The sequence below is a fragment of the Pinus tabuliformis genome, chromosome 5_2 (genome assembly GCF_031772625.1).
Source record: "Pinus tabuliformis cultivar Carrire ecotype Pingquan chromosome 5_2, CPIR1, whole genome shotgun sequence".
NCBI classification, from domain to species: domain Eukaryota; kingdom Viridiplantae; phylum Streptophyta; class Pinopsida; order Pinales; family Pinaceae; genus Pinus; species Pinus tabuliformis.
The window spans coordinates 745,381,244-745,392,336 of NC_142306.1; the positions used below are offsets into that span (position 1 = coordinate 745,381,244).

Consider the following 11,093-nt stretch of genomic DNA (forward strand, 5'->3'; position numbering starts at 1 on the left):
TAGATTTACACCTGGAATCGGGACTACTGATGGCTCTCAAGCAAGATATTACTCTCAGCTATTTCTCTCCTTTAATGATGTCTATAGATCTAGAAGATATGTTTGGTAAATGAATCCTGTTATTTCCACCCAAACCTGTTATGCAACCAACTCACAAAATAGAATAAGAGATAGATCAATGACTTCAAAATAACCCTCTTCGAGGTGGAAACTTCCTTTACATTACACAAATGAATAATTCTTGGATGATACAAATGACAAAACCTTATTTCTATATATAGGAGTCTAAGGGATCACAATATAGTCAGACCTGACATAACAATAATAATGTAAGGGCACAACAATAACAATAGGGGGCTTCTATGGGGCATAATAATAACCATATCGGGAGAATATTGGCACAAAAATAACAATAAGGGGTTGCAATGACAATAATAATGGGGGAATACACAAGTATTATAGGGACCTAACGTGCCCCTCTCCTTCAAAAAAGTGTTTTCCTCAACGCTTGAGTAGTTTTGGATGCTTCTGTATAAAATTCTCATCCTCCCATGTGGAATCTTTAGCGGGTAAGTTCTTCCACTTGATGAGATACTCTGAAATTGATCGATTTTGTAGCTGTCGAGTTCTTGTTTCTGTGAGATCTTCAGGTTCCAATATGATTTTTCCGTCCTCTTCAAGTTCTGGCAATATTGTTTGCACTAGGATCTTGTCACCTATAACCCTCTTTAAGCATGAAACACGAGAAACTGGGTGCACTCAGGAAGATGCTGGAAGCTCCAATTTGTAATCCATAGTAACAATCTTTTGCAACACCTTGTACAAACCATACTACTCTGGTGATAATTTATTATCCTTCTTAGCTTGCTTGAGGGACATTTGTTTGTATGGTTGTAGTCGTAGAAATACCCAGTCACCTACATTAAAAATTCTTTAGCTACGATGTTGATCTGCCTATTGTTTCATTCTATTATGCGCCAAAGTGAGGTTATCCTTTAAGAGTTGGAGAACTTGTTGTTGATGCTCGATATGATCTTCCACTGCTTGAACCTTAGAATTTTCTCTTAAATATGATGTGATGGATGGTGGATGATATCCATAAGGTGCCATAAATGGGGTCATTTTTGATGCATTATGGAAAGAAGTTTTATACCACCATTTATCTAGAGGCAACCACTTGACCCATTGTGTCTATTTATCAGATACAAAGCAACAAAGATATCCTTCCAAACATTTGTTCATTATCTCAGTTTACCCATCAGATTGAGGATGATAAGATGAGCTATGAGTTAACTGAGTACCCAGACAAGAAAATAATTTCATCCAAAAAATTCCAGTGAAAATGGGATCTTTGTCGCTTACAATAATATTTGGGTTTCCATGTAGCTTTTGAATTGTTTCCATAAATGCAGTAGCAACTATACTAGATTTAAATGGATGAGATAATGCACAAAAGTGTGCATACTTGGTAAGTCTATCAATTACCACCATGATGGCACTCTTTCCTTCATACTCGGTAAACCTGTGATCAAATCCATTGAAACCTCCTCCCAACGTTGACTTGGAATGGATAAAGGTTGTAACAGACCCGGGGTCTTAATTGTCTCAACTTTATTTTGTTGGAAAACTAAACATTCCACCATAAACTTTTGAATATCAAATTTAAGGTCATCCCAAAAAAATTCCTTCTTAACCCCATGGTAATTTTTTAAAAATCCAGAGTGCCCTCCTAAGGGAGAGGTATGCAATTCCAGAAGAATCTTTTGTTTGAGTTGGGAATTCTTACAGAGGTATAAGCGATCTTTGTACCATAACGAACCATTTTCCAGCTAAATGTATCAGATGTACTGGGATCTTACTACAACTTTTGAATGATTGCCCACACTTTTTTGTCATTCTTCAATTCATCCCTTGCTTCTTTTATCCAATCTGGTTGGATAATAGAAATGGCACAAAGAAATGCTTCCACATCCTCATCCTTTCTTGAGAGTGCATTTGCAACAACATTTTTCTTTCCTTTTTTGTAGATGATTTCAAAGTCATGACCCAACATCTTTGTGACCCATTTTTGTTGCTTTTTTGAAGATAATCTTTGTTCTAAAAAGTATTTAAGACTATCATGATCCATTTTTACCTTGAAGTGTCTTCTCATTAGGTAAGGTCACCATTTCTTAAGTGCATGTAGTATTTCCAACATTTCCTTCTCATAAATAGCTTTGTGTAAATACTTTCCTTTGACTGGACGACTTTCAAAAGACATGGGTCTTCCTTCTTGCATTAAAACAACACTAATTCCATTTCTTGAGGCATAACATTCCACAATAAAGGTTTTTGTAAGTCTGGCGTAGCTAAGACCGGTGCTTGGCACAATGCCTTTTTAAGATGTTCAAAGGCCTTCATTGCTTCTAAAGTCTAAGAAAATGCATATTTCTTTAGTAATGTTGTGTTGTAGCGGCTACAACCACCTTCCAAAATTTTTCCTTAGCTTCATTTTGGAGCCTCCCTTCCAACCTTCACAACAACTTGCCTTTCTTCGTCAAGTTCACAAGTTTCAGTGTTTTGCTTGCACTAAGGCAGCCTGTCGATCATAGCTTGATGCATTCCCCTCATAGGCTGATCACCCAGAATTCGTCCAGCTGCAGGCTTAGCAACTCCCCCAATAAATTGTGCAATTCTGGAGGGAAACCAACCTTCCCTCCAAAAATTGTGCAATCTTGACTGGCAGCCTGCTAGGCTCCAAAATTGTGCAATTCTGGCAGTCAACACTCATAGTGAAAATTGTGCAATTTTCCCCAATAGGGCTGCTCAGCCCAGAATTTGTGCAAATCTGGGCAGCAGTCAAATGCTCTGCCCATAAATTGTGCAAATGTCCTGGGCAACGAACCTAGTTCCAAACCAGAAATGTGCATTTTCTCCCAGTAGTCAAGCAATTTCTTGCATGTGCCGCTGAGTTGACCAGTTCCCTTCGGGACTGAGCAAAACTGACTTGTGTGCATGGGCTGCTTCTCCCAAGGCAGCATGCAAATTCATCCCTTGTTTCAGGGATCTATTTTTAGCAGTTGTTGTAGGAATTTATAGGGTAAGTTCCTCAGACAGAACACCAAAGGAAACCGCTCACAAACAGATCACGGATCAATACACCAATATTCTTGACGTGGTTAAAACCCTCAAAGAGGGAAACAGTCCACTACCTGAGCCAACGTGGCCACTTCAGGAAATTTATTAATAAAAGAATGAAAATTTACATAAGCTTTTGTCATGAATGGTTACCCTACAAATTACCCTCCATGCTCTTTAAATAGAGATCCTGGACCAATCGGGTGTTAAGCCACGGATCAAGTGGTTATAATACTGAGGAGAGAATGAACCGTTGGATCACATCATGTCTAGAACATATCATGACCGTCGGATTGTAAGTTACAAAAGTACATAGTAAAGAAACACACTTTACCTAACTCTACACTAGACCAAGTTATACTTAACTATTTCCTATGTGTCGAAATATCCTAACATCCCCCCTTAAGAACAACTTGGGATAGGATTGAAATGTAAAAATATGACACAATAGGAGAAGCAAGGAGGCATTAGAGCCTATCCCCCCTTAGTGACAACTTCTTGAACTCCAACCGTAAATCGAAGTTTAGTAAACTTCGCCTCTGTGAGAGCCTTTGTAAAGATGTCTACAAATTGATCATCTGTTGAACAATATTGCACTTCAAGAACATGGTCATGAATGAGCTTTCTGATGAAGTGCATGTGCAATTCAATGTGTTTGCTGAGCTAATGTTGGTTTGGATCTTTGCATAGTTGAATGGAACTTTGATTATCACACCAAAGTGTAGTTGAATGCTACTGCTGAAAGCCAAACTCTAACAGGATCTGATGAAACCACAGGGCTTCCTTACTAGCTTCTATGACACCACAATACTTTGCTTCTGCTGAAGAAAGAGAAATGACACTTTGTTTCTTGCAAGCTCATGTAATAGGTCCTGAATCAAGAGTGAACACATAACTTGCAGTAGACTTCCAATCATCAGGGTCACCAGCCCAATCAGAATCAATGAAACCAACTAATAGAGGAGATGCATATGCACTGTAATGAATCCCAAACTGAACTGTACCTCGAACATAATGAAGTATTCTCTTAGCTTCTTTCCAATGAATTTCATGTGGGTTTTGCATAAACCGAGCAATAAGGCCAACAACAAAGGAAAGGTTAGGACGAGTATGGTTTAGATACAAAAGTTTTCCTACAAGTTGACGATATAAGGTAGCATCAACTTTAGGGGAAGTACAAGTGACTGAAAGTTTGGCTCCAGACTGAAAGGGAGAAGGGGCTGGCTTACATTCTTCCATGTGAAAATGGCGTAGAAGATCACAGACATACTTGGACTGCGAAAGGGAAATACCTTCTTTCAATTGCAAGACTTGAAGACCAAGAAAATAATGCAAGTGTCCTAAGTCTGTCATTTCAAACTTCTTTTTAAGGTTGGACTTCACATGGTTTATAAGGTGGGGATCACTACCAGTAAGGATAAGATCATCAACATAAAGAATAAGAATGATAAGAGACTTTCCCACTTTCTTGGTGTAGACAGTATTGTCAGAATGACACCTAGAAAAGCTAGTTTATAAAAGAAAGCTATCCATTTTGGCATACCAAGCCCGAGGGGCTTTCTTGAGACCATAAAGGGATTTCTTAAGCCGACATACAAGGCTGGAGTCTGTTTATATAAAGCCAGTAGGTTGTTCCATATATATTTCTTCATGCAAGTCCCCATGCAAGAAGGCAGATTTAACATCCATCTGATGGACTTCCCATTTGAAAGAGGCAGGAAGGGAAAGAACAAGGAGGATAGAGTTCATTTTGGCAACAGGGGAGAAGTTTTTAGTATAGTCAATGCCTTCAACTTGTGAAAAACTCTTAGCAACAAGATGAGATTTATGTTTATCAACTTTTCCATCTAGTCCATACTTGGTTCTGTAAGCCCATTTTCATCTAACAAGTTTTCGTCCCTTTGGAAGAGGAACGAGATCCCATGTATCATTTGCCAATAATGAACAATATTCTTCATTCATAGCTGCGTCCCAATCTTGATTACCTAAAGCTTCTGCAACAGTTCTAGGATCATAATTCGTTGAAGCTTGAGCCAGTAAATAAGAGACTCTATCGGAAGAACTGTTCAGGACGCGCGCGCACCTGAGCGCCTGAGCCTCCTTCGACCAGACCTGCTTCGCACCAGCGTTCCCGCCGGCTCTAGATCCCCATGGATCCCCCGGATCCACCAGGGGGGGATCCAGCTTTGCAGCGAGCTTTCTCGAACCTGATCAAATCTCTACCTCAGCAAAGGCCAAGGCCGACGGCTACCAAGTTCGTTAAAAAACTCGATGTGCTTCAAGAAGTTCTTCTGCCCCCGACCATCCCTCGCATGGCAGCAATATCTCTTGCAGAGAAAGGATTAATCGGCCAGTTTACAGGTTTATGGCCCTCACCCAAAACTGTTCAGCGGTGGGTGGAGAGAAACTGGGCAGACAAGATTCAGGGGAAAATCTCAATAAGGTTCTGTGGCAGAGGTTATTTCACCTTCCACTTTGAAACCAAGGAGGACAAGGACTTGATATTTAGAAATGGGCCTTACTTCATGGACTCTCGGGGCCTCTATCTCAACAAATGGACCCCGGATTTCGACCCAGAACTAGATATTCCAAGCGTTGTCCCTATCTGGGTCAGGCTTCCTCACCTCCCTCTCCATTTCTGGGGAGATGACTCGGTCAAGGCAATAGGAAACACGGTAGGAAAATATATAGACCGCAGTGAGCCCAAGGACAACATGCAAGCCTGTGCGCGAATTTGTGTCGAAGTAGATCTGGGACGCGGCCTACCAGAAGCAATCAAACTGAAGGTGGACGACTGGTGCCATATCCAACAGCTGGACTACGAACAGATACCCTTCAAATGCAAGGTATGTCATGAATATGGACATTTTGCTAACAGATGCCCAAAACTTATAAATGTTGAATCATCAGAGCAGGAGGACCAATGGGAAACAGTGAAAAGAAAAAAATCTGCCTCATCCTTCAAACAATCTGAACCTGAACAACCGGGACCATCCCATCCCCCCTCATCTAATCAGCGCCCACCCTCATCCTCACAGCAAGCCCCTCCTCCTTTCTCCACCTCCCCTCCTCGTTCTTCTGATCCCTCCATCCCTCCTTCTTCAAACCCTTTCGCATCCCTCTCCGAAGAAGAACCTTCTCAGGACCCTTTATCAGACCAGCATATCCCCTCATCCCTCTCCGCCCTCCCCGGACACTACTTCAACAAGAATCACAAGAAGCTTATCAAAGGATCTAGGTGCATCTAGTGAGATTCCAAAAAAACATGGGCCAGGAAGGAAGTCGGCAAAACAGCACAGAGAAGAAAGTGCGCAGAAGGATATAGCAATGGGATCACAGACACCGATTGAAACTTTCATTCTAGGAATCTCGGATAAGGAAAACAACATCAAAGGCAAAGAGAGGCGAGCACCTCTGCACAACACTGGTAAATCATGATGAAAGTGTTGTCTTGGAACAGCAGGGGATTAGGGCACCCCTCCAAAAAAGCTGCCCTCAAGGAGCTAATTCAAAGTGAAAAGCCTGATATCTTACTCATTCAAGAGACAAAACTAGAACAGTCCGAAATCAGCAGATTCATTGGCCAACAAAAACAGTATGGTGGCTGCACTAGTGAAGCAAGAGGAGCTTCAGGAGGTATTTTAACAATGTGGAACACAAGCAAATGGAGCTGTAGCCTCGTTAAAACACAGCAGCATTGGATAAGTGTTAAATTGGAAAGCAAGGACAATGGCACTGAAGTAAAAATCTACAACATCTACTCTCCTAACCACTACAGGGAAAAAGAAGTCTGTTGGGCTACCTTAGAGGAAGATTTAGAGGAAGACCATGGTAACAACCTCATCCTAGCAGGGGACCTAAATCTGGTCATGCACTCAAATGAAAAAAGAGGAGGGAACTTCGGCGTTGATCATTTCCGAAACCGGCTGGAACATATCATGCAAGAGAAGGACTTGGTCGATTTAAAGCCCAAGAATCGCAAATATACTTGGAGCAATAGGAGGTTGGGAGCAGGTAACATTATGGAAAGACTTGACCGCTTCCTTGTTAACATCGCCTTTCTGTCCTCCTTCGCCAACGGGCAGTCAGACATCCTCAATACTTCCGCCTCGGACCACTACCCTATTACTCTTACCTTGCAAAGCCAAAGTCATCTCGGCCCCCTCCCTTTCAAATACTCCACCCTTTGGAACCAAATCCCAGCAGCCCGTGATATAGTTAAGCAAGCTTGGTCTCAGCACATGGAGGGCTCCCCATCTTTCATTTGGGAAACAAAGTTGAAGCAAACTAAGCAGGCACTCAAGACTTGGGCCAAGATCAACTACAAGGAACCCGAGGTATTAAAAAAGGATATCAAACAAAACCTCGAAAAAATTCAGCAAAGTATTGAAGTGGAAGGACTCACTCAGCAGTCAAGACAAGAAGAGATCAGATTGTATGCAGAGCTGCGTCAAACAGCTAGAGATGAGGAGATCAAATGGAGGTTAAAATCTAGGCAGACCTGGCTGCGTGAAGGCGACAAAAACACTTCTTATTTCCATAAACAAGCCACAATCAGAAAGGCAAGAAACACTGTTAACGCAATCAGAGATAGTGAAGGGATCAATCATGAAACTCAAGACTCCATAAAAGCTGCTGCAACCTCTCATTTCAAATCTCTCCTAACAGAGGACAAAAATGAGGAGGATTACTCAAACTTCCTCCAACACATGACCAGAGAAGTTACTCAAGAAATGAATAACAGCCTCACTCAAGAAGTCGAGGAAGATTAAGTCAAAAAGGCTGTCTGGAGCCTCCATCCGGACAAAGCCCTAGGTCCTGACGGGTTCCCAATCAGCTTCTTCAGAGAATACTGGCCAATGATTAAAAAGGACCTTCTCAAGATGATTCGGTGGGTCCTTAGGAAAGGCAAACTAGGGGGCTATACCAACTCAACGTATCTAGCTCTCATCCCAAAAGAGAATAGGCCGACCACCTTCTCTAGATTCCGGCCCATATCCCTTTGCAACTCTGCTTATAAAATAATCACAAAAATATTATCCTCAAGACTCAAGCCTCTTCTTTCTTCCTTAATTTCGGAAAATCAGGGAGGTTTTTTAGCCAACAGGCACATTTCCGACTCCATTCTCTTGGTACAAGAAGCCATCCACTCTAGTCTTAGTCGAAAGGAACAAGGATTCATCCTTAAACTTGATCTTGCCAACGCCTTCGATAGAGTCAGACACTCCTTCCTTTTTGCTGTTTTGAACAAAATGGGATTCAATACCTCCTTCATCAATATGATCCAAGCTTGTATCTCTAACCCTTGGATTTCACCTCTGGTGAATGGAAGACCCTGTGCAGCCTTTCAATCCTCCCGAGGCCTCAGGCAAGGCTGCCCCCTTTCTCCCTACCTTTTCATCCTCATGGCTGAATCCCTTAGCAAAGCCTTGGATTACAACCGAAGAATAGGCCTAATTACATGTATCCAATTTGAGCAGGGCACAAAGAATATAAATCATTCCCAATTTGCTGACGATACCCTCCTGATGGATGGAGCCTTGAACACCATTGCAAGGCGCTTCAAAAAGATCATGGACCAATTCATGGACTGCTCTGGAGGAAGCATCAACCAAGTCAAAAGCTGTATCTATGGATGGAATGCAACAGCTCACACCATTCAAAGTATTGCAAATATTTTAGAGGTTTCTTATAAGCTCGATTGGAGTCATTTCACCTATCTAGGGATGCCGGTGAGTAAGGGTCCCCTGAAGACTGAAACTTGGAACGAAATCCTTGACAAAATCAAAAGGAAAATCCAACAATGGGGAGCCATGTGGCTGAACCCATCAGGACGTCTTGTTCTTCTCAAATCAGGTTTGATTTCTCTCCCTATCTATCGCTTTTCATTGCTACAAGCTCCAATGAATTTCCATCATAAATTGGAAAAGGCCCTTCGTTTTTTCCTTTGGCAAGGAGGGAATTCGGAGAAGAGAAAGTTCAACTTGGTTGGTTGGAAAAATGTCATCCAGCCCCAAGAAAAAGGAGGCCTTGGAATAAGGTCCCCAAATCTTTTGAATTTAGCTCTCGGGGCTAAAATTGTTTGGAGACTAATCACTGGGAATACAGCTTGGTGGAAATCAATCTTAGAAGCCAAGTATCTCAGCAGTTCTAGGCACAAGCTTCTGGAAACTAATATACCCATCAGAGACAGCTCCAACATCTGGAAATTATGCAAGAAAATTATCCCACTCATGGCCCAGCACACCTCCAAAGTTCCAGGAGAGGGAAGTAGCATCAGCATTTCTAAAGACAGAATCCTAGGCCAGAGCCCTATAGGATCTACTGCAGAAGCAATTCCAGCCATAAATTGGTTAAACAACAGAGGAATATGGAGCTTAGCCCAAATCACTAAGTGGGGAAGCTCCTCCCAAGCTTGGATTGGCTGGACCTTGCCGGACTACCCAAGGGATCTGGAAACAAGCTTCAGCGCTCTAAAAGACCAACTGCACAGTAAGGCTCCGACTCATAAAGGAGGCAAAGATAGTTTTCGCTGGGATCCCACAGGAACCATGTACACAACCAAAGCAGGGTACCACCATTTATGTGCTAGTGCCTTCCCACAGGACACATGGAGTCATTGGAGACTAGTTTGGAAAGCGGAAGCCCCCCCTAAAGTAAAATTCTTCTGCTGGCTCCTCCTGAAAGGTAAGGTTTTAACAGCCGAGAACCTCAAAAAAAGGGGTATCCTAGGCCCTTCCAGGTGCCCAAACTGCCTTCAAGAGGAAGAAACAATACAACATTTGTTTATTGAATGCCAAGTAGCTGCAAAATGTTGGAAAGATATTGCATCTGTAGGGGGAGTAGATTGGAATCCTAAGTCTTCCATAGCAGAGACAGTCCAAAATTGGAAGAAACTCTGCCCATGGAAGAGCAAGAACAGTAAATTATCACAGAGGATATGGAATACTCTACCATTAACTCTTCTTTGGAGCATATGGTTAGCTAGAAACAAGAAAGTATTCCAAGATAAAGGACACAACTCCAGATTTATGTGTCATAAAACCATCAGCTTAGCTGTAGAGGCTGTGACAATTCGTATCCACAGTAAAGTCAACCTCAGCAGCTACAGTGCAGAAGAAAGAAATTTGATTAATTATGGTAGCATCATCAGCGCCCAAGATCAAGCAAAGGATAATCTGAGCCCAAAGGAGTCAACTACAGCCTGGAAGCTGAGGCTTAAGGAAGAAGAATTTGCTCTTTGGTTGAGCAATTGCAACAAATACTGCCTCTTCTTCGATGGTGCCTCAAAATCTAACCCTGGTCTTGCAGGCGCAGGAGGCCTCATATGCAACGCAAATGGTGAGCCTATCTTGCATTTTGAATGGGGATTGGGTAATCTTTCTAACAATCGGGCCGAAGGTCTGGCTTTATTTCAAGGACTCAATCAAGTGATCAATCTGGGCATCAAGAAAGTAAACGTTTTTGGTGACTCTGCAATTATTATCCGGCTCATGGAGCAAAAGCGGACTTCGCCAAACATACTGCTGCAACAAATCAACAGCAGAAACCAAGCCCTGCACAGCACGCTGGAGGAAGCCCAATACTTTCACATCCTAAGGGGACTTAACAAAAAGGCTGACCATCATGCCAACAAGGCTTGTGATAGACCCAAAGGCCAACTCAGCTGCAATGATCACTTAACTATCCAATCGTTGCCATGAAGGACGCACTTCTAATCAGCACACGGGGCACCCAACCCAATAGAATCTGCCACAGCAACCAAATCACTAGATCAGAGGTCAGAACAGACCAGATTGAAAGAATTCGTATTAGCAGTCGGCTCAGAAGCGCACTTCAAGGCAGGGGAATCACGATCCATAGACCAGAAAATCGTCCTTGCCACAAAAAAATCGAATTCAGTCAAGATATGATCAGAAACAGTCAGTTGAGCATTGGGAAGAGCAGATCCCTCTCCCGCCTTCGCATTCGCAGAA

The 11,093-nt window shown here is 42.4% G+C and overlaps 1 protein-coding gene across 1 annotated transcript; it reads left to right on the forward strand.

The window, feature by feature from the left end:
• Positions 1 to 6,551: 6,551 nt before the first annotated feature.
• LOC149161384 (uncharacterized) lies at positions 6,552 to 7,889 on the forward strand. The gene has a single exon (XM_089434860.1). The coding sequence runs from the start codon at positions 6,552 to 6,554 to the stop codon at positions 7,887 to 7,889; it is 1,338 nt and encodes a 445-aa protein (XP_089290986.1).
• Positions 7,890 to 11,093: the final 3,204 nt, after the last annotated feature.

Coding starts and splice junctions, on each gene's coding strand:
- LOC149161384 (XM_089434860.1), top strand. CDS start 6,552: ATGATGAAAGTGTTGTCTTGGAACAGCAGGGGATTAGGGCACCCCTCC.